This window comes from Nannobrachium achirus (assembly GCF_963921795.1).
Source record: "Nannobrachium achirus genome assembly, chromosome: 15".
Taxonomy (NCBI): domain Eukaryota; kingdom Metazoa; phylum Chordata; class Actinopteri; order Myctophiformes; family Myctophidae; genus Nannobrachium; species Nannobrachium achirus.
The window spans coordinates 40,716,206-40,739,332 of record NC_137822.1 but is presented as its reverse complement, the minus strand read 5'-3'; the positions used below and the strand labels follow the sequence as shown (position 1 = coordinate 40,739,332).

Genomic DNA, 23,127 nt, shown 5'->3' with positions numbered 1-23,127 from the left:
ACATGCTTCCTCGTGCTGGCGGCCGAGTTGCATCATGGGATATGTAGTTAAATTTCGCTCACCAGCGGCTGCACGAGTGTATGTTTACCTGGTAACCAGTTAACCAGAGATTGGCACGGAAGTGTTAATAAGGGTAAGGCATTAGGGAGACAGTAATAGGGGAGTAGGGTGTCAGTTATAAGGCAGCATAAGGCAGTGCTTACTTCATATCAGGTGTGATGCATTTATCAGATGTTTTAGTCAGTTTCATCAATCTTTATTAATAACCCTGCTTTCCCCGCCATGCAGGAGGCCCTGCTTCAAGGACATCCACGCGCGGCTGCGCGCCTGGGAGAGCCTCAGCAACTACACCACGGGCTCCGCCCAGAGCTCCGGCTCCACCAGCCACACCACGCAGACCAGCTCGCTGAGCACCAGCCCCGTCAGCCAGGTCAGCAGCATCGCCGCCGGGCCCGGGCCCGGGGCCGGGGCCGGGGCAGGGGCCAACGGCGGCTCCCGCTACGCCAGCCCCAAGAAGTGCATGCCCCAATTCCCCCAGGCCCAGTTCATGCAGATGAAGGGCCCCGGGCCCGGGCCCATGCAGCAGCACCGGCCCATGGGGCCTCCCCACCCCCAGCACCCCCAGCACCCCCAGCACCCCCAGCAGCACCCCCAGCATCATCCCCAGCACCCCCAGCTCTACATCCCCGTCAACGGCTACCAGCCCATGCCCGCCTACCCCTACCACCTGCAGAACTTCCAGTACTCCATGCAGATGCCCATGGCCATGCAGCACCAGCAGATGTCCCACCAGCACCACCAGCACCAGATGCCCGCGCCGCCCCTCCACCACCACCACCACCAGCGGGTGAGCCCCCAGCACCACCCGCAGATGGCGGCGGCGCCGCCCACCAAGGCGGGCTCTCACCACAGCGGCGGCAGCCACAGCGGCTCCACCTCCACGGGCTACGTCACCACGGGGCCTCCTCCGCCCGGCGGCGGGGAGCGGGCCGCCCTGCTGGACCCCGACCGCAGGGAGGAGGCCGACGACGAGCACGACCAGGACGACGATGACGACGAGGAGCGCCACGGCGGTGTCCGTGGCGAGGGCTTGGAGGGCGAGGCGGCAGCGGTATCCTCCCACAGGGGGATCGAACACGACCACCAGGACCTGGCGCTGTCGCCCGAGACGGAACTGCTGGGCGACGGCGGCGACCCGCAACAGACTGGCGCTCGGGAGGAGGAGGAGACGCCCTGCGCGGACGCATAGAACGGCTTTTTTTTGTGCTCCCGTCGTCGCGTTGACTATGTTGCGCTGCCGGAAACGGCCGGATCGACAAGCGCGCAATGCACTGGTCGATCGATCGGCTGGTTTCGAGTGAGTGATGCCGAAGTATGACGAAGTGTAAATCGGGCTTTTTGGAGCATTTTGTTTGGCTGACAAATGGAACAGAGGGGGAACGGGGGGAAAAAAGCCTAAATGTGACGCGAGCTCGCTCGGGGGAGAGATGAGGAGAAAGGCGATGAAGGGAACGCTTTGTAACTCGGAACGGTTTATCGTAACTCTGGCTGATGCTTTGGACAGCAATGGATCACTCACATCGGAGGGAAAAATTACATCTTTATACCCTCGTGTCGAAACGTACGAAAAAGGTACCCTTACAACTCCTTAAAAAAAGGCCCAAAGAGGAAGCAAATGTTGTTGGTTTGGTTTGAATGAACGATGTTGCAAAGCCAATGCAAGAACAATTTCTACTCTTACTGTTCATCAAACATTTGCTCTCGTGCCTGCCAGGATTCCTTAAACACAAGTTGGAAGGAAGATTTGAGATCTGAGAGTCCAAACGTGACATGTTGTAGAATGTATGACCATTAGAACCTGGATACGATTTAGCAACGTATTTATTTAATGATGACTATGGAGACGATAGCTGAAGTTATGTTGTTCACAGACAGACAGACAGACAGACAGACAGACAGACAGACAGACAGGTGTAATTTCAGTGTTTTGGGACAAAAACATGTTATGTTTGTCGCCACCTTTTTTAATGAGTGGGATATTATAACTAATGATGCTTAAGGACAGTGATTCTCAACCTTTTTTTATTTTTTTATTTCAAGGGCCCCCGTTTGATATATATATATATTTTTTACATTTCTGGGACTCCCAATCTACACAGTGAAAAATCCTCAGTGTTAATTCGACTCTCAAAGGTACAGACACGTAAAGGGTAGGCATGGGGAAAAGGATGGGTTTGTAGTTTTAAAGGCGGTGCAAAGTGTTTATGTTCAAATAAGTGTTAAATAGCTCTACATTCCCAATGTAATCAGAGTGTTCGATCAGTAACAGGTATTCAATTCATCCACATCCAATTCTGGGCCCTGGGTACAAGGATCCACTGTGGGCCCCCCATGAATGTTCTTCATAGGGGGAGGGGGTTTAACCCATTTAAACTGGGAACGCATTATTTTGCATTATTATTGAAAAATAGCAGATATACAAGCTCACTGCGAGCTCGTAGATCTGCTATTTTTGAAAAATCGTGAAAATGTTGAATATTGAATATTTAAAAAAAAACCTATGTTTCTATGTCAGTGGTGCTCAAACTTTTTCATGTCAAGGACCCCCAAAATGAAATGTATTTTGGCCGTGGACCCCCATCTCAAAATATGTTGTTCCAGGGACCACTCAGAAGCAAAATTTAAGTTACAAATGTTTACTTAAAAAATACATATATTCATAGATTTGCACACATATTCGCGTACCCAGGGTACCAGGATTGAGTGACTGACTGCCCCTGACTGGAACACTATCAAATTGAAGCTGATCAATTGGTTTTCTTTCCTCATATTCCTGAAATGATTAAAGAGCTGGAGAAGTGGGGAGACCCCCTGTTACTGAACAAAACAAAACAAACACTAGTTGTTTATTTTTAGCTGTGTATTTTTGTATTATCTGTTTTATACTGTATGACAGAGTGCCAAAGTCAAATTTCCATTCTATGTTAAATGTAATGGATAATAAAGGTTACTGTATCGTTATAGCAGTGTTTCTCAAATGGGTGTACCGGAAAGTGGATCGATTTTACTGTTAATATGTTTAATGATAACGCAGTGACAGACAGACGTTGTGGTTGTTAATAGCAGTACGGCTGTTATTAGAATAGAAAGCAATAATTATTTGCACATTACTTGAATGTATTTCAATAGTCCATAGCGTTCACATTCTAGCTATTGGCAAAACACATAAAAGCCTAACATCTGTTTAGCAGAGTGTGATGGCTTGTGTTGGACAACGATGGCATGGATGTGTTTCTAATGACAACTAGTAACATGTTCATGAAAAATAAAAACTCTTTTGACCACAACAAATATTGTAAAAGTGATAGGCTTATAGGCTCCACTCTAAGCTATGAGAGCTGCTGGGTTCTGATGGGGGAACTGGACAACAGGGGCATTTCTGCCTAATAGACCCCATGGACAGTCTTTTTGGATCAATATAAGTAGGACAATAAGCCTTGAAGTGAGGTTGGGAGGAGTTGTCCTTTAAGACAATCAAAATACAGCCCTTAAACTTTTGTTTTTAACCAAACGAGTATGGCTTTAATATTCCTGGTTTTGACCCCAGCGTCATCATCATCACATTCGGCAGCGATTCCAAGACACCAAAGACTTATGTTATGATTGATTAATATGCTTTGCCGTACGATGGTGTGTCGCGTGGGGAAAATAGCAGACCTTCAAGCTCACAACGTGTGGCGCATGCGACGCGTTGTGAGCTTGAAGGTCTGCTATTTTCACCATGGCGACGCCATCGTACGGCAAAGCATAAATCAGGCTTTATTATGACTGCACACCTTTCCTATTATCAATGTTGGGATGTAAATTAATTAACTAAGTGATATATTAATGTAATATTATTACTTTACCCAGTAAGGAGTAGCACTCATTGGTTCCCAACCACGGGTACATGGAAAGACTTTCTTTTCAAATTACATGAAAATAAATATTGCAAGTCATTTCAAAAGCCCTTTGCTAAGATGCTGTGTGTGCAGTACACAACGCAGCAAGTAGTCCTTAAAAGAGGGTTACATCTGCTATTTTTGACCTCATTTGGAAACATTTCAAAACAGTTTGGGAATTCTTTATATATTTTTAACCCATTTAGGCCTAGCATTATTGAATGTTTTAACCAGTGAAAAATAGCAGATCTACAAGCTCGCAGCGCGGCACTCGGTGCCGCGCTGTGAGCTTGTATATCTGCTATTTTTCAACAGTCAAAGCATAAAATAATGAAACACAAAATGTGTACCCGTTCTGAATGGGTTAAACACAAATATTCTCTTTTGGGGGTCCCCCTGGCACAGAACATGTTCAGGTGGGGGTCCACGGCCACGTATATTTATATCAATTTAGAGGTCCTTGGCACGAGAAAGGTGTGACGTCAATGTACTAAATGAAGACAGTTGTTGAATAGTAAGGTAACCAATCCGTTCGCCCTCCCGGCCGTTCGCCCACATTTATTTCTGCCGACCTCGCGCTCACCGTGCTGACCGCTCAGTGGGGCGGTTTTTGTATACTTGTATAATTTGTTTTTATTGAGGATTAGATGAGAAATAACTTTAGGGTTAGACAGTTTAGAGTTACCAGCCCTAACCCTAAGTACTTTTACTCCACTAAAATGATTTGAAAACGTAGGTTTTTAACCGTTTTACCAAGGTTACGTTTAGGAATAGCAGGCAGTGAGGCAGAGACCGAGAGGCGAATGGCTGGCAGGGCGAACACACTAGTATTCTAAAATTCTAAATGTAGTATGTATGTATGTCGGTCTCTCATCATTACCACTAGCAAATGAGGGACCAGCATTCCTGGTAATGCCACTGGTGATGTCAGCAGAGTTTGGTATAGGCCTATAAGAGCTTTCTTGGTAATGTCTTCATTAACATGCAACGAGGCCAGCAGCGCGCACCTCGTGGCGCGCTCACAAGTGGGCCATGTGTGGCCTGCTTGAGCGTGAGGCGCAAGTTGGCACCTCAACAGAGTGCAGTTCTAGTTATATATCAATGGAAATATAGCATTATGTTCCTATTTACCAGATTAGGATCAATGGAACTATAGCATTATGTTCCTATTTACCAGATTAGGATCAATGGAACTATAGCATTATGTTCCTATTTACCAGGTTAGGATCAATCAGGGTTCCCACGGTCATGAAATTCCTGGAAATATTTTGAAATTAGAAAAATATTTTTCCAGTACTGGAAAGGTTTTGGAATTGATCAAGGGTCCTGGAAGGTCCTGCAAAAAATAGCTATGCATTGTCTTATTGATTTTGTTAATACCTCTGAAGTGACAAATTAAACATTGGCCAAATTGTCAAATATTAGAGGCAGAAATTGTGAAAATAGCAGATCTACATGCTCACAACGCCTCGCAACGCGAGGCATTGTGAGCATGTAGATCGGCAATTTTCACAATAAAACCGTGTTATACAAAATTCCTCAACTCTTAGTGCTCGTCAGGGTGCCGGGGTCCCAGTTCAAATATGATTTCGGGGTCACAGCCTGAAAAGGTTGAGGACCACTGGCATACACTACCTGTCTTTGGGCACTGCGCATAGGAGTAAGTGACTCGTTATTGAGCTGAAAATTGGGTTACATTTTGGAAAGGTTTTGGAAATAATTTGGTAAAAATGTGTGGGAACCCTGATCAATGGAACTATATCATTATGTTCCTATTTACAGGTTAGGATCAATGGAACTATAGCATTATGTTCCTATTACCAGATTAGGATCAATGGAACTATAGCATTATGTTCCTATTTACCAGGTTAGGATCAATGGAACTATAGCATTATGTTCCTATTACCAGATTAGGATCAATGGAACTATAGCATTATGTTCCTATTTACCAGGTTAGGATCAATGGAACTATAGCATTATGTTCCTATTACCAGATTAGGATCAATGGAACTATAGCATTATGTTCCTATTTACCAGGTTAGGATCAATGGAACTATAGCATTATGTTCCTATTACCAGATTAGGATCAATGGAACTGTATATAGCAGGGGTGTCCAAAGTGTGTCTCAGGGGCCTAATGCGGTCCGGTGACAAATGTTATACGGCCGGCGGCTTCATTCCTAAACTGTACGATAAACGGCCTGCCAGCACCAGCACCGTCACAGCAAACAATAATATTTTATAGTATAATTTGTCAGGATTCCTTGTTCCCTGTTGTCTCATTCTGAAGGGGTCAAAGAAAGGCTATTTTATTGTATTTTTCACCTTGCACAACCGGTTACATTTGGTAATGTGAGTTATTTGTGTTTTGTTCAGCCTTGACGAATGACCATTGATATTAAATATTAATGAGGATGAATTGCGATATGTGACTGTGTTATGGTCCGACCCAGAAGTACATTTTGTCAGGAGACCCTTGGGTGTTTTAATATGTTCTAATATGGCCCCCCCTTTGAAATCTTTGTGTTTTTACCCTCACGGCCCACAGGTTGAGAATCACTGATATAAAAATGTTATTATGATTTTTTTAACCACTTAAACACCATCATCTGTATTAAGCTTTTGCCGGTCGGCAAAAGATGATCTAGTATCTCCCATGATAACATAACCCAGAAAGGAGGATACTAGTAGCCTATGAGCCTTGTGAGACTCCACTCAACCATAATAGGGTTTAAGTGGTTAAAATACGTAATAAATAACTAAGTAACGCATTTACTCTCCCAGAGTAACTGGCCCAACACTGCCTGTATACCTTAGAATGTTTAGGGACAGGACCTAGCGATGTCTGCTCCACTAGCTTTAGACTGTTTCCTTTTTTTAACTATTACTTTTGATACTGTTGATATGTTGTTGTACCATTTTGTAATTTATATAAGGACATGTTGTTGTTGTTGTTGTTGTTGTTTTGTTTTGTTTGTTTTGTTCTATTAAGCCTGGTGATATTACCATCTTGTGCTTTTTTTGTAAGCAGTCATAACAATATGCTAACCATTATATTGTGTTCTACCATTGAGTATTATGTCCTAATAAAGACAATAGCGGTGATCTTTTTAAGTTGTTGTGACGTGTTTGTCATCTTTCCTATAAATTAACGTTTTATTTTATCTTATGACATACTTATTTAACTGGAGTCACTCAGAGCTATAGGCCCCCTCCTCGTTTTGCTATAGCCTACCAAATATGTGTCATGTATTGTCAGGTTTGTAGCTTTATTGTGTAGTGATGTCCTAGTGTTTCCTGTTTTACCTTGCAACTGTTACCCGTCTTGTCACACCTCACTGATTAGTCATGTTCACCACCTGTGTATTGTTAGTCTTTCAGCCAATCATGTCTAGTCATTGTCTATTTAAACCTCCCTGTGTTCAGTGTTCCCTTGTCGGGTTATAGTCCATGTTGCTGTGTGTTCCTGTCTATGTAACCTTGCTGTAAGCCTGTTTATCATAATGTCTTCTGTGAGTGTGTCTTTCCCCTATTTGCCTGGCGTTGCCAGCCGGTGTTGTTGTGTTCGGTGTTTCCCAGTATAGGCTAGTTTAGTGTCCCACTGTCCCAGTACTTCCTTGTGTTTCCTGCTTATTGCTAATAAATCACCATTGATCAACTTCATCTGCCTGCTACTGGGTCCTCCACTTCTGCCTCTCACCGTGACATATCATCCCAAAATATAGCCAATACGGGCATAACAGGGACTATGGGAGACAGACCTGCCAAGAGATTAGATACCGAGATTTGGCGATTATGTTTTTTTGGTGAAGAGAGTTAATTAGCCAATTATATTTTACCCCTTTTTTTCTCAATTTAGTCGTTATGCAAATTCATTTCTCCCCACACACATTTCTGTGTTGTCACTGCTGTCGTATCCTACTGACTGACCTGCCAGTGAGGAGCTCGCAACGGGGGACACAGGGTAAATGGTAAATGGTGCATTTATATAGAGCCTTTATCCAAGGCGCTTTACAGAGATTGTGCATTACATTCACACACACATTCATACACCGATGGCGGAGGAAACCATGCAAGGCACCAACCTACTCACCGGGAGCAACTATTGGATCGGAGTCTTGCTCAAGGACTCTTCTATGCTAACTCTGGGGGAGCCCGGGATTGAACAAAGGGTGAATTGTGTTCACGTATAGATAGCCGCCCTGCAAAGTCGGATGCACCGTGGTGGATTATAACCCACAACGTCTGTGGAGGTGGGCAGGGACTTCACCACTGCTCCAGTCAAATCCACTTTATCTCAATGCAATGTCTAAAATCCATTGATGATATTTTCTTACATATAAACCACTTTGATTTCCCAGTGCCTTAATCCTTTCCAAGTCCAAAAGACGTCAGCCTCATGCGCGCAAGTGACTCTTAAAGATAAGAATGTTAAACATCCTGCTGATGTTTGATCAAGGCTCAGTCATTCTCTCATAAAAGTTAGTTATTGTTACGTTAGAGTCAGACATGACAGGAGGTGTGAGCCCTGGGAAACGACAGGAACATTTACAAGCTGTAAAACAAACACAAGGATCCCTTGATGTATGTCAATGTCACCCGACCCCCCCCCCCCTACAACTCCAGCCCCCTCCTCCCCATGTCCATGTTGTTAGAAAGAAATCCAAAGACTAGGCTATTATAGGCTATCGTTGCTGTCAAGCTGAACAGCTTTTTCGTAAAGGTTGCTTCAGAAGAAGTTTTAGTACTGTACAATTTTGAGGTATAGGCCTACTTCTAATTACTTTGTAGATTTGATTTTATACTTTGCCTTTTAGAAAATAGCCGATCTACAAGCGAGCGACGGGTTGCAAGCTTATAAATCGTCTATTTTGCTGACGTATACATCTTCAGCTGTGTACTGCTACATGGAAATTGTTTGTTCATGTGTGCTGGGACTTTTTTTTTAATGTTTTTTTCCCCCTTTTCTTTGCTATTGTTTGCCTTGTTGTGAAGTGCACAGAGACCCTTTGGGATGATGTTGCACTATAAATGAAAATAAACTGAAACTGAAACTATTTTCGAAGATGTTTGACAATTAGGCTTTTGACAAATTGTAGACTACAAATTGTCAAGTAGGCCTACTTTTTTCCGTTCCATATGCCAAACTTTTGCACTTTACAGGATTTGTACTTGTGAAAGAGTCTTTTTGTATTGTGGTGTGACTAGGTCTGAATGCCTCTTCCACCGGTGGTTTTAGCAGACGGAGCCCTGTTATTTTATTATCTGTTACAGTTGTTGTGGGTGAAACCTTTTAAGTGCACCCCATAATGATTTCACATGAGTGACTGTGTTCTTTCCATCCATAAATCCAGGAATCTGTTTATCTCTCTCTCTGTGTGTGTGTGTGTGTGTGTGTGTGTGTCCACTTTATACCCATATATGGAGATCCCCCAGCTCTCCCAAGTTGGTACAAGATGACTGATGATGTCATAGTCTGGCGTCTAAGTACTCTAACAATGACCACTGAACTGTGTTTACTCAGTAATTTGTTACCCATAGCAACACATTAACTGTTTTCTATTAACCAGTGTTGGAAAAGTAGCCTATAGGCCTACTCAGATTTATATTTGTATTTACTTTTACTAAAAGCAGCAATACCACAACATACAATTAGGTTACCGTACTCGGTTACAAGTGAAAAGCCTGTATTAAAGACTTCACTTGCGTAAAAGCACAAAAGTATTGGCAAGTAAGTCAAGGTGAGGTGGTTTTATTTGTAACAAGGAGGCAGTTCAATAATTAATGCTTCACACAGTAGGCTACAGACCATCAAGCAAAGAAAACACAATTATACATTTATAAAATGACATTAGGATTGAAAAAAAAGAAGGAAAAAATGACAGTTACAGCTGCAGAAGAGAAAAAGAAAACAGATTCAAAGGCAGTGGCAAACAAAGGTCAATAGAAAGATAGACAAACAGAAAGATATTTAGTCGTGTTTTAAAAAAGGAGATAAATAGATTTTATAATAGATAAATAACATTTTTCAAAAGTGACCCCCATGACCTTTACTCTAGCACCACCTGTAGGCCGAATCTTGAAGAAAAGAAATGCATTTTGGGTCATAAGTAGCCCTAAATGTCCCTTTTTTATAACTTTTACTTCTACTACTACTAGCCTACTACTACTACTAGTACTACTGAAAAAAAAACATATGTCAAACAGTTTGTAAAAGCTTTTCAGAAAAGAGACGTTTTCCAAAAATGGATTCAAAAAGATTGAAAATAGACCCAAACGGTGTGCACTTTGGGAGCATTAGTGCAGTTATGCATGAATAAGGTTAAAATGGCAGAAGTGCTTTAAGGGGTAAATTCATAGTTAATCTTGTTCAACGATATACAACTTTGTGTTACAATGATGTCTAAAAAAGTTCTACTTTTTACAAAGGTTTTGTGAACCTATAGCCTACAAAAGGTTTTCTGTGGCATTGAGGTCATGTCAGTGCTTAAGAGGGATAATTTCACCATATATCTCAGCAAAAATAAATACATTTCACATTGATGCATCATGCATTGATTGTCCATACGCTTGGCATTTTTCATAGAGATTATGACAAATACTCAAGCGGAAGACATGTTTTAACTGGTCAAGAGCACCCTCTATTGGCGATTAGATGTCACAGCAACTCTGGGTGACATAATTTAGCAGTGACATAATGAGTCACTCTCATCCAATACACAGCTATGGAAGAAGACAGTTTTGTAATGATTACAATGTAATTGTGTCCAATCTGTATGGTAGAGTATGTTATTACAATGTAACTTATACAATCTGTATGGTAGAGTATGTTATTACAATGTAATTTATACAATCTGTAATGGTAGAGTATGTTATTACAATGTAACTCATACAATCTGTATGGTAGAGTATGTTATTACAATGTAACTTATACAATCTGCATGGTAGAGTATGTTAATACAATGTAACTTATACAATCTGTATGGTAGAGTATGTTATTACAATGTAACTTATACAATCTGTATGGTAGAGTATGTTATTACAATGTAACTTATACAATCTGTATGGTAGAGTATGTTATTACAATGTAACTTATACAATCTGTTTGGTAGAGTATGTTATTACAATGTAACTTATACAATCTGTATGGTAGAGTATGTTATTACAATGTAACTTATACAATCTGTATGGTAGAGTATGTTATTACAATATAACTTATACAATCTGTAATGGTAGCCTATATACAGTATGATAATACAATATACAGTTAGACGCCCTAAGGCCGAGAAGCGACCGTTCGTGTCAAAGGTTGTGTCTTTCCTAGAGACAGGATCTGACACAAATTTTGACCTGAAGGTCAAGAGACAATTTATCCCCTGAACAAGCAGGCAGGCTCTATTAACTAAAAACAGCAATTACACAAGAACAACAATGCAATAACCGATAATGTATATATACAGTTTACAGAGAAATAATTGTCAATGAGGTCCACAAATCACGTCCAACCCCGATTTGGCTCAAACAAAGGGTTGAATTTGTTCTCCTGCTATGCCCCTACCGACGGGGTAAATCCCTGCTCTCCTTCAAAACTCTTAAAAACTGCACTTGCAGGTGGCTGCAACTCTATAAATATTTTGTGTGTGTTTTTGTGTATGATGGTTCTGTGTATATCTGTCGCCGGTCATTTAATTTCTCTATGGATTGAGTACAAAGCGCCCCAATGTAAACAAGCCATAGTGCTTTCTTTGGTTTGAATCAGCCTATGTATCTGAACTGTACTGTCCTGTGCTGTGATTTTCCAATGCAAACTTCTAATAAAGAATTCAATCAATCACTCAATCACTCAATCAATCAATCAATCAATCAATCAATCAATCAATCAATCAATCAATCAATCAACCAATGTGAAAGCACTCATTTTGTTCAAAACAAATCTAAATGTTAGGCTTCTTAAGTGGGCTTCAGATACCATTCGAAGCAGGTGCTTCAGTAACTTCCCAAAACTCACACTGACATTAGCCTGCTTTCTGTGCCAAGATATCATATGTTTCATGAAACAGACTCAAATGAATCTTAGAAGGAACAGCGTAGAATGACAACATAAAGCTATCGGTAGCCTATTAAAATGTCATTATGTTTATTTATTTTTACTTTTTTGTGAAAGAAATGGAGCCCAGGATGGTTTCCTCTGCCTTGTTATGTGAATGGGTGAATGTAACGCACAATCTCTGTAAAAGCACCATTTACCTACTGTACACATAAAATGTGTTTTAGCTACTACTACTATTGCTTGCTTTTATTCAATTGGTCTAAAAGTATTCTTGCTGAGTAAGCTATAGGCTATAAAGTATCTTACATAAATGTGGGCTATATAGGCCTATGTTCCTCAAGTAAAATTGAATTGTAAGGCAAAAGCACCTCAATACAGTACACAGTACTAGTCTAGTAGGCTACACTACTTACTAAAGTACAGTAGGCTACTAGAGCTAATGTAGGCCTACTCTAGCTACTATAGTTAGAATTGGAGTACAGTAGTGACTAGTACAGTAGGCTACTTGAGTTATACAAATAGCTTAATTCACTGTACAGGGACTTTAGGTTAATGAAGCTACAGTAGTAGCTACAGTACCTCTGCTTATGAATACATGATGACCTCACCATCATCACAGCCATGATTGTTACACTTAACATTCATACAGTTAGATTAGAGACACTGCCATAGCAGCCAGGGCAGGAGGAGGGGGGGGCGCAGCCCCATTGGCTGCATCCGAGGGCCACGGCGGCTTCCCATTGGCCCCGGGCTGCTGTCACTCAGCGCCACGTTATTTCCACTGACCTACTAACACACATCCAGAGAAGCAGAGCGGAGCATTCAGCCAGGCAGGGTGACGTTACGTTACAGCACACACAACAATGTGACACATTCCTGACTGACTGGCCCTCTTTTTACGCAATGATCCAGTGCGTTCCTCCTAGCTCCAGATAGATAGAAGCTGTACAGGAACAAGGGGACACTGCTGGGGACACTGTAGCCTGCCTTTTGTCGCTTTCCTGCCCGGTGGAGGAGCACATGCCAGCCCGGCCGGCGGGTTGTTGGAGCACACACACCGTTCATCAACTGGTAGGAGGTAAGTAAGCAGGCAGGGGACGGACAACAATACGCACACATTTTCATTCTGACGCGTAAAAGGTGATCCCACCACCCATCCATGTTCGCTGTTCTAATTTAGGCCAAGGATTGGAGCGAGGAGGACCCCACCACACCACCCCACCACCCCAGGTTTGATGCCATGATCCGCTTTTAAATAAATATGGGATCAAATATAGGCCTAGTGATATTAACTCTGAGAGTGTAGTAGGCTATGCGTTGCTTCCTTCCAGACAGTTGTAGTAGCCTTATACACTCTCAGAGTTACAGAAGGTTTTTTTTTTTTTTTTTACAAAACATCTTAGATCGCCGGTATTTGCTTAGCCAGTAAAATTTGACTTATATGGATTTTTATGGATTAATACATTGCTATAATGTTAGGTGTTTTTAATGCTAATGTCCATAATCATACCGGGGATAGATAGATAGATGATAGATAGATAGCGCTGGAGTTGTCGCTCTTTGTTCAACACAGTGTGCGTGGGGAGGGGAGAGGAGAGGAGAGGAGAGGAGAGGAGAGGAGAGGAGAGGGCATGCTGGAATAACGCACAGAAGCCAGAACGCACGTTTATTGAAGGATGGAAACGTGCAGTGGCGTCAGTTCAGCAAAAGCTAAGGTATGGCAACATGACTGACGAGGGCGCGCGTGCAAGACACCAGTCATGTTGCCATACCTTGGCTTAGCAAAAGGCACAATCAAAAGTACATTTTATTATTTCCCCCTGTAAGCCAAGGTATGGCAGCTGCCATAGCTTGCCATACCCAATTGACGCCTCTGGAAACGTGCCATAAATGATGATGGCTGGCTTTCCTCTACATGTGTAACATTTCAACATGTCCGCAGGCTTCTCTCTCTCTTAGAATAAATCAACAATTTGCTGTAGGCCTATCATCACCACCACCATTTCTTACGTTATTCTTACACTCCTCCTAAAGAAGGACATTATTGTTGTACTGTACATTAATAACAATCCATTCATTCATCAATTAAAAAAAAAGACATTGCATAACCGCGTCGTAGCAGCTCCACATCATGGCATTGGTCCGAAATCTCATTGTTCCTACATCCCATGGTGAAAAATACTATGCCTAAACCTAAACCTAAACATAACCTCAGTAAAACTATGCCTAAACCTAAACCTAACCCTAACCCCAGTAAAACTATGCCTAAACCCAACGTAACCTAACGGACTAATGAGAATATGAGATGTAGCTAGGACTAATGAGATTTCGGACTTATAGGTCGATATGACTGTATGTGTGTGTCAAGAAGACGTTATGTTATTTTTGGCTCGTTTATTGGCCTATTATTCAACATTTCCCCCTCGCTAGTGTGTTGTAGAGTAGACTAGGATGTGTGTGGGAGAGAGCATTGCATTGCATAATGGCAGAATGGATGTGCTGGCAGTGTGGCTGTGCCCGGTGTGTGTGTGTGTGTGTGTGTGTGTGTGTGTGTGTGTGTGTGTGTGTGTGTGTGTGTGTGTGTGTGTGTGCGTGCGTGTGCGTGTGCGTGTGCGTGTGTGTGTGTGTGTGTGTGTGTGTGTGTGAGAGCTGACTGGGCTCGTTCTGTAATCCCTGACTGTGACACAAAGAAGGCTGGAATCTGGGGCAATGGGACGACGTGCCGCCGCCTGCGCTGTTAACGTTCCCCCGTTGAACTGTGTGTGTGTGTGTGTGTGTGTGTGTGTGTGTGTGTGTGTGTGTGTGTGTGTGTGTGTGTGTGTGTGTGTGTGTGTGTGTGCGTGATATAGTACAGTGTTTCTCAAAACTTTAAAATGTCAAAGTCTCCCCTTGACTCTCGGTTCCATTTGTACACGGCCAGAGAGAGTTAGGGACTTGTAGGCTATGGGTCAATGTAGGTCTGTGTCTTATAAAAAATACAAAATACACTTTCGCTACCCAACAAAACAAAGGCGGTTCTAAGATGTTGAAAAGGCTAAAATATTAAGGACCCCCCCCCCCATTGATATAGGCTATATTTGGCCGCAGACCCCCATCTGAAAAAGGTTTTGTGCATTTCCGATATTTTTCACTAAAATGTAAAAATGGAAGATATACAACTGAGCTCATACATAGTGTGGCACGAAGGGATGAGCTGTGAGCATATCAATGGACAAAAGTGGTTGAAATGATCGTGATGGTATATTAACTACTTTAGCTGGGGACCCCCTGGTACTCCCCCCCCCCAATTGCTAAAACTATAGAAAGAAGTAAATGAAAACATTTTAACACTCGTCTTTTCTTTTCTCTAATTACAATCTAAAATATGAAAGTTGTCCTTTAATGTTTTGCAACGTCATGGACATATCTGACCAGCAGTAACCCTCTCTCTCTCTCTCTCTCTCTCTCTCTCTCTCTCTCTCTCTCTCTCTCCCTCTTTTTCTTTTCTTTCACAGATATACGCCGGACTGGACGTGAACACTGCTAGATACCATCCTACGTCATTCACCGGCTTCTATAACAACGCCGACATGCCTAAGAACGTATGAGTGCCGCGGCAGCCGCAAGCTAACGCCAACATGCAGACCATCAAGAGAGAGCTGGACTACACTGACCAGGATGCCTACCGGAGCTCCAGCGCGTCCAGGTCCGTTCACATGCATACAAGCAGGCACACATAAGCCCCTTTTCCACTGACATGGCCCAACACCACACCACTCCACTCCACCCACTTGTGCCAGGGGTATGGACCAGAGCTGGACTTGTGGTACTAAACGTGGTACTAAAAAGTATCAACTCCAGAGTAGGTCACTATGAGCTAGGCCAAACAGGGCCAAACACTTCATAATGACTGATCACTCACTGACTTTTCATTTAGACCACCAGGATATAGTTGTAATACATGATAATAGATTCTATTGTGTTATATTATCACTGTTATAATCTATTATAGTGTATTACAATTATCATAGTATTTATATATTAATACTTTATAGTGTATTATAATCACAGTTATAATCCATTAGTGCATTATAATTAGCACAGTTGTAATACAAGTTTATATTGTATTATAATCACAGTTAAAAGGGTCAATTTTCTTTCTTACTGATAGGGGTATTTTTTGTAATGGAAAATGTAGATATTTTTATTATGGTGCGGTGTAGTGTCCTGTAGTGTGGTGCTAAAGCTGCAGTCGAAATGGAGCTATAGACATCAAAGGGGGCTTGAGCCCCTGCCCTTTTACCCGTCTGTAAAAAGTGCCCTCTCCAGACCATGAATGCATTTTTTTTTTTTTTTTTTTTATCCCACAATTTTGTAACCCATTTTTTCACCCAGTGCCAATTGCCTATGTAATCCTGGGCTCTGCTCTCCCTCTGCCAAACTGGGGAGGCAACGGACTGACCTCATGCTTCCTTCTATGCATGAGAAGTCCAAGTTGCTTCTTTTCACCTGACAGTGGAGATTTCCCTGGTTTGGACGTACACGTTACCAGTTCCTTTCCATCAGGCGCCCCGGCTGGCCAGGGGGAGGCATTATTGAGACCAGGATTACGTGCATGTTTTTGTGAGGGTATCAACCCTAGGAGACACGGGGAGAACATGCAAACTCCACACAGAAAGGCCCTATCGCCAACCCCACCTAGGGTGTGGGCGCTGATGACGCGGAGGAGGAACACGCCGCCAGTGCCCACAGCGTCCCCTGGCGAGAATCGAACCCAGGACCTTCTAGCTGTGAGGCAAAGTGCTAACCACTGCGCCACCTTGCCCCCAGTTTTCTTTTCACTATGGTGAAAGAAATGCAAATGCCCTCTTTCCATGTCATACCTGATTAACCTGTAGGCAGCATTCAAGAGAATTGCCTTGTTCAAACTCTCCTGAACTTGAACGCAGCATCTTATGTTGAAACAATTGCCCTCTCTGTGTAGAAATCCACGCCGTACACCATATCCCCAGTAATTGTTTATACTTAGTTCAGTGTGGTATCAAGTACCGGAAATAGCCAACCTCCAAGCTCACACGCATATGCGTTGTGAGCTTGGAGGTCGGCTATTTTTTATATTTCCACCAAAAACAACTCTTAACATTCTCTGCACGTCCCTGGATGCAAGTTCTCAGACTGATTTTAGAAGCCCTATTTGGATTCCATAGGAAATTGGCAGAATGTTCCACAGCAAAAATATAAAATAGTACATTGGTTGTGAGATGTTATTTAGGTTTAATCCATGAGTGTAGAAGTTACATTTTTCCATTCGGTTTAAAGCTCAATTTTAGTATTTTTTTCTTTTTCTTTATATTTGTACTATTAACTCTTATTGTGCCTATCCCGAACTAGTTCGGGATAATTTGGACCGTCCTGGGTGCCTATCCCGAACTAGTTTGGCTTTTTTAAAAAACATTTTTTTTTGTAAAAAAAGATTTGGCCGGCGGCTGTCATCTGTTTACACGGCCCGCGAGAGTGTCGCGCCGCCGATATTTACCATCCACTCCAATGCAATCCAGGATCTTTAGAGCTCATTTTCTCTGTTCCATGCATATCCATGAGGTGTGCAAGGTTTAATCATGGCTAAATCGCCGAAAATAGGGAAAGTGTAGGAAAGTGTTCAGGCTCGTCATGGCTGCGCACGGCTTGTGCATATACAACGCTTGTCTATGGTGGATTTTATGGCCATTGGGCGCCCTCTAGTGGTGAACAGGTGGCACTGAAAGGGTTAATCAGAGGTGAGATTCTACAACAGGGATCAGCAACCTTTTTGAAATGAAGTGCCATGTTTCTATTTTCTAGATAGTCAGTGTGCCATGTCAAAATGAATTTTAATGACACGCCATCAAACACAGGACATTGTTAGCCTATAATGTAATTTGCTTTAAATTAGGTGACTTAATTTAATTGACCACATTTAAAAAACCTCTGCCAGTTATCACCCATTCCCTTTGCCAATGTTGGCACAAGTGCCAACAGTGGTCTACAAGGTCATAAAAATAGCAAAGAAGTGCAGATCTACAAGCTCACAATATAGCAGTGAGCTTTTGTGAGCTAGTACAGTGGTTCTCAACCTGTGGGTCGGGACCCCCAGGGGGGTCCCCAAATTATTTAGGGGGGGGGGGGGTCCCCAGATGATTAACCTAATGTGCAACATTGTTTTCTCACTCAACAGTAAACAAACCAACATACAGTTTAAGTGTATAGAGGGTATCTGTAACATTTCTTAAGTGACAATTTAAGGACCTTTTAATACCTCTAAAATGACAAATCAAACATTGGCCAAATTGTCAAATATTAGAGGCAGACATTGTGATAAATTGCCGATATATATGCCCACAACGCCTCGCAACGCGAGGCGTTGTGAGCATGTAGATCTGCTATTTTCACAATAGAACCGTGTTATACAAAATGTAATTCCTCAACTCTTAGCGCCCAATTAAAAATTATGATTATTTTGGGGGGTCGCGGCCTGAAAAGGTTGAGAACCACTGAGCTAGTAGGCACTGCTTTAGGTCAAGGTAAGGTAAGGTAAACTTTATTGTCCACAAGGGACATTTTGCTTGGGCTTTCACCCCTGCTGCAGCCACACAAAACATCAATGACAAAGACATAATAGAAATACATACAGGGGGGACACAACATTACACAGTGCACAAAAAGGTAGTTGATCTAATCTCACAATCAATGTTGTTTCAGAGCCTCGTTCAACATTTTAGTTGACGCTGGATTTTTTAAACCTAACATAGTTCCATGTAGGTTCACTATACCTTCTGCCAGAGGGCAGGAGTACAAATTCTCCATGTAAAACATGGGTAGCATCGCTAGCAATTTTTTGAGCCTGTCTTAGTGTGGTCTGCTCATAAATGGACTGCTGAGAGGGGAGCGGTCTTTCTCCTATGATCTTCCCTGCAGTCTGAACCAATCTGAGCAATTTGGACCTCAGTTGCACTCAGAGATTGCCAAACCACACTGTGATGCCAAATCTGTCAGCAAAGACACATTGTCCAGCCATAACATTCCCTCTGCCCCCACGCAGGGACCTGACTGGACGCAGCAGCAAGCCGTCCTCGGCCGTGCCGCCGCTGAAAGCCAGGATGCCGTGCCGGCGGAAGCGCGAGTTCATCCCGGAGGAGAAGAAGGACACGCAGTACTGGGAGCGCCGGCGCAAGAACAACGAGGCGGCCAAGCGCTCGCGGGAGAAGCGGCGCGTCAACGACATGGTGCTGGAGACCAAGCTGATGGCGCTGGGGCAGGAGAACGCCGTGCTCAAGGCTGAGCTGCTGGCACTCAAGCTCAGGTTGGTGCTGTGCAGCTGACCAGTGTTGTTTTTGACAGCAAATTTAGATTTAGCTTTAGTCATAGTCTTTTGAATAAAATGCCATTTTGTTTTAGTCATAATTTAGTCACCTGAAACGTTTTAGTTTTAGTCAAATTTTGGTCGACTAAATATCACAAGATTTTAGGTGACTAAATCTACAGATGATTTAGTCAACTGAAATGCATTTTGGCAGGCCTTGATGGCATTGTAATGACCTTTTGATTTTAAACTTGTCTGAGTGCTGAAAATAGCAGATCTACAAGCTCACAACACGTCGCAGCACGACGCGTTGTGAGCTTGTAGATCAGCTATTTTCAGCACTCAACACCTGAGAGCAACCAAACATAAAATGTCTCTCTTCTCCACTAGTCCCTCCCTTTTAGTGTTTTTAACGTTTTAGTCTAGTTTTTATTTTGTTGACAAAATTGTCAATATATTTAGTCTTAGTTTTAGTCATCACAGTTTAGTTTTTATTACGTTTTTATTTCGTTTTCGTCATTGAAAGAAACCCAGTCGACAAACATTTTTCGTCATAGTTTTAGTCAACGAAATCAACACTGGTGCAGACCCATTGAAAGACAGAGTTATGACACTTACGTCGACTTTCATTGTAAGCGTGGAAAGCGGACGTGACGTCACTATTTAGCGTACTGGAGTCTGGTGATATTCCTGCTGCTCTTCAGCCTAGTCCAGGCAGAGGCATTTTCACTCGCTGGTAAGTAGAAATCACATACTTTTCCCCCTTTTAACTCATTCACGGACCTCTCCCAAGTTAATTTAAGTCAATAAAATAATAATTTTGAAGTCAATAAAGTCAATTTTCTAACGTTAATCATTAACTAGAGCCAATTACGTGAAATAATAATGTTGCCTAACTTGGAGAGGCCCGTGAATGAGTTAAAAGGGGGGAAATTACGTGATTTAGTCTACTTACCAGCGAGTGAAAACGCCTCGGTTACAATGGCGGTGGACGAGGCTGAAGAGCAAAAAGAATGAAAACAGGCTCCAGCAACGCCGCTTCCGGTCTGCGGCGAGATCAAAGCTTGGCGCTACTCTCTTCTCTGTAATACTCTGGTGTTGTGAGGAGAGAGAGGGATTGTGGGTAAAGGTTTTTACAATTTACAATGTAGGCCAGGCAGTAGGCTTGGGCGGTGTTGCTTTTTTTATATTTGAGATATTAATCGCGATATTCGGTGTTATCGTCCAATAAAAGAAACACGAATTGGGTGCAATATTTTTTGTTGTGGCTCCTCGCCATGTTCTGTTATTTGATCCTCATCTGTGTGAGGACTCAGGAGACTGTGGTGCGCACGCATGAGCAGACACACGTCTCCTTAAATGAAGGAGTACATGTCATATGTACAGGTTCTCCATTAGGAAAATTATAGTTGTTTTCAAATAGTACTCGAACAATTATCGCATACATACAGTTACTACAGTTAGTAGTACATCCAAACACCCGGCCCACAACAGCCCTGCCAATCGGGCTGCTATTTGCACGACGGTTTGTGCGTCGGTCTGGCGAGCGGGAGCCTGGGGTTAAATGCCAGCTCATCGCGAATCACTACAATCTGGCGCAGTTGTCAGGACGAGGAAAAGTGATGTCCTCGTGTGAGGGACATGAGGGACGTCGTGTGTGGCGGTCCGCAGCGTGAAGTGTGCACGAGGATGTGACAAATAGACAAATAGAAACACCTGTGTTGGTCCTCAACATGGCCGTGTAGGACTACAAATGAAACCTCATGATGAATACATCGATATGAGGCACACGTCCATGGTCCTTGTGCTTGTTCAGTTGCTGGTGTTGCCCCCATAGTTAGTACATCCAAGACCCGGTGCACAACAGCCCTGCCAATCGGGCTCACGACAGTTTGCGCGTTGGTCTGGCGAGTGGGAGCCTCGGGGTCAATCCCTGCTCATCACAAATAGTACTACACTGGTAAACAACAACAGTTAATACGTTATGGACACTAACTGACATGCTTACTGTCCTGTCCTGTCCTTTGTCCTGCCCTATACGAGCACTGTTGAGGACGTATAGCGGTGTATATTGTATATTATGTCAATATTGAGTGTGTTTTTTACCCTGCTGGTATCTACAGTACCTTTCTTGCCCTGCAATCTGGATCTTAACTGCTGTGCTGCCTTTTGGAGACTTGAATTAATAAAGAATCTCATTTTACCATATGGTATCTTTTAGGTTCGGCCTGGTGAGCTCGGCAGCCTATGCCCAGGAGGTTCAGAAGTTGTCCCATGCCACCGCCACCCTGTACCGGGACTACGTGGAGCCCGGCGGTGGCACCGCGGGCGCTGCTGACCTGGAGCCCCTGCGCCTGGCGTCCGGGAGCTGCGTGTCGGTCATCAGGCACTCGCCTCACGGCGTGCCGGCGCCTCGGGACCGAGACGCCATCAAACGAGAGCCGTCCGAGAGCAGCGGCGGCGGCTACATGGCAGAGAACGGGGACGGCAGCCCCTACCAGATGTACCCCGGCGGCTACGCGGCCGGCGCTCCCCTGGCCGTCGACCCGTTCCCGCGGATTCCCGTCGCCGCGTCATCCGGGGACTCCCCCAGGACCTCCGACGACGGGGCCGTGAGCAAGTCGTCCGACGGCGAGGACGAGCAGCGCGTCCCCAAGGGCCCCGCCGCCGTCGCCCCGCCGCCGCCGCCTTTCCCCGCCGCCGCCGCCTCCGACCAGCGGAGCGTCATCGTCTCGACGCTCAGGGCAGACCCTGCGGCGTCAGCCTTGCCGCACAAACTGCGTCTCAAATCCAACGCCAGCAGACCCTTCAGCATCAAGGTGGAGGCCGTGGACCCCGAGTACCCCGCTCTGGGGCACGCGGCTTCCGACGGGTGGCACCAGCAGCGGGCCGCCGAGGAGTCGCCCCCCAGTGCCCTGTCGGCGCAGGTGATGGGCATGCAGGGCTGGACCCACCGCTCCGGTCAGTGGCAGGAAGACAGACCCGACAGCCCGCTGACCGATAGCCCACAGGGGGATAGTCCACAAGGCTATAGTCCACGGGAGGATAGTCCTCAAGACTATAACCTTCAGGAGGATAGTCCACAAGACTATGGCCCGCAGGAAGACAGCCAACAGGATGATAGGTGCCTCCTCAGCGGCGCGTTCACAGGGACCGGCAGGGACCCCTCCTCCCCCTCCTGCACCCATTCGGATCTGGAGAACTTGCACATAAACCAGGGCGTGGCTGAGCTGCGCCCGTCCAACGCAGCCTGTCTAACCAGACTCATCCCGGTCCCGACACACCTGGGCTCCGCGGTCGAGTCGACGCCGAGTGCTGAAGATCACTACGTGTTTTCGGAATGACGATGTTTGCGTAGCAGCGTTTCTTTCCCGCCACCCTCCCCCCCCTGTGTTTATTATTGCACTGTGCGATTGATATGGTGTACGGTTAGACATTTCGAATAGTGCTGGGCAATATATCAATGTTTTTTTTTCTCCCAATATCGTATGAAACTCTTTGGGCATTTTGCATATTGTTTGCTGTCATGCAGAACCCTCTCATGACAGCATGTTTTTTTGTGTTTTTTCCTAAATTGGCACCCTGCCTGATCATACTACAGCGCCACACAAAAGAATCAAATTGAGCAGATCAAGCTCGAAATGCTGCACGAAGCAACGTGTTTTGAGCTTGTACTACTTTTTCTATTTTTGAATTTGTATCCTGTAAAGGAACAGTTTTGGACATATGAGGTTTCCACCCGTCAGAGACGAACGACATCATAATATCGTGATATGGCGTAAATGTAAGCCTTATTTTACACGTTTCCAAAATAGTGA

General features: G+C 44.0%; 2 protein-coding genes across 2 annotated transcripts in view; both read left to right on the top strand.

Moving 5' to 3' along the window:
- Positions 1-1,249, top strand: part of ror2 (receptor tyrosine kinase-like orphan receptor 2) — a gene marked incomplete at both ends in the record, with an annotated part of 49,390 nt that extends 48,141 nt beyond the window's left edge. Inside the window, one exon of the mRNA XM_080743637.1 lies at positions 289-1,249. Coding sequence (XP_080599763.1) covers positions 289-1,249 — 961 coding nt within the window. The remainder of the gene's footprint in view (positions 1-288) is intronic.
- A 14,359-nt stretch (positions 1,250-15,608) lies between these two features.
- On the top strand, positions 15,609-22,653 carry nfil3 (nuclear factor, interleukin 3 regulated; the record flags this gene model as incomplete). Its single annotated transcript, XM_080743636.1, has 3 exons — positions 15,609-15,676; positions 19,049-19,309; positions 21,531-22,653. 3 exons carry the CDS (start codon positions 15,609-15,611, stop codon positions 22,651-22,653), a joined length of 1,452 nt encoding a protein of 483 aa, XP_080599762.1.
- Between the last annotated feature and the right edge of the window lie 474 nt (positions 22,654-23,127).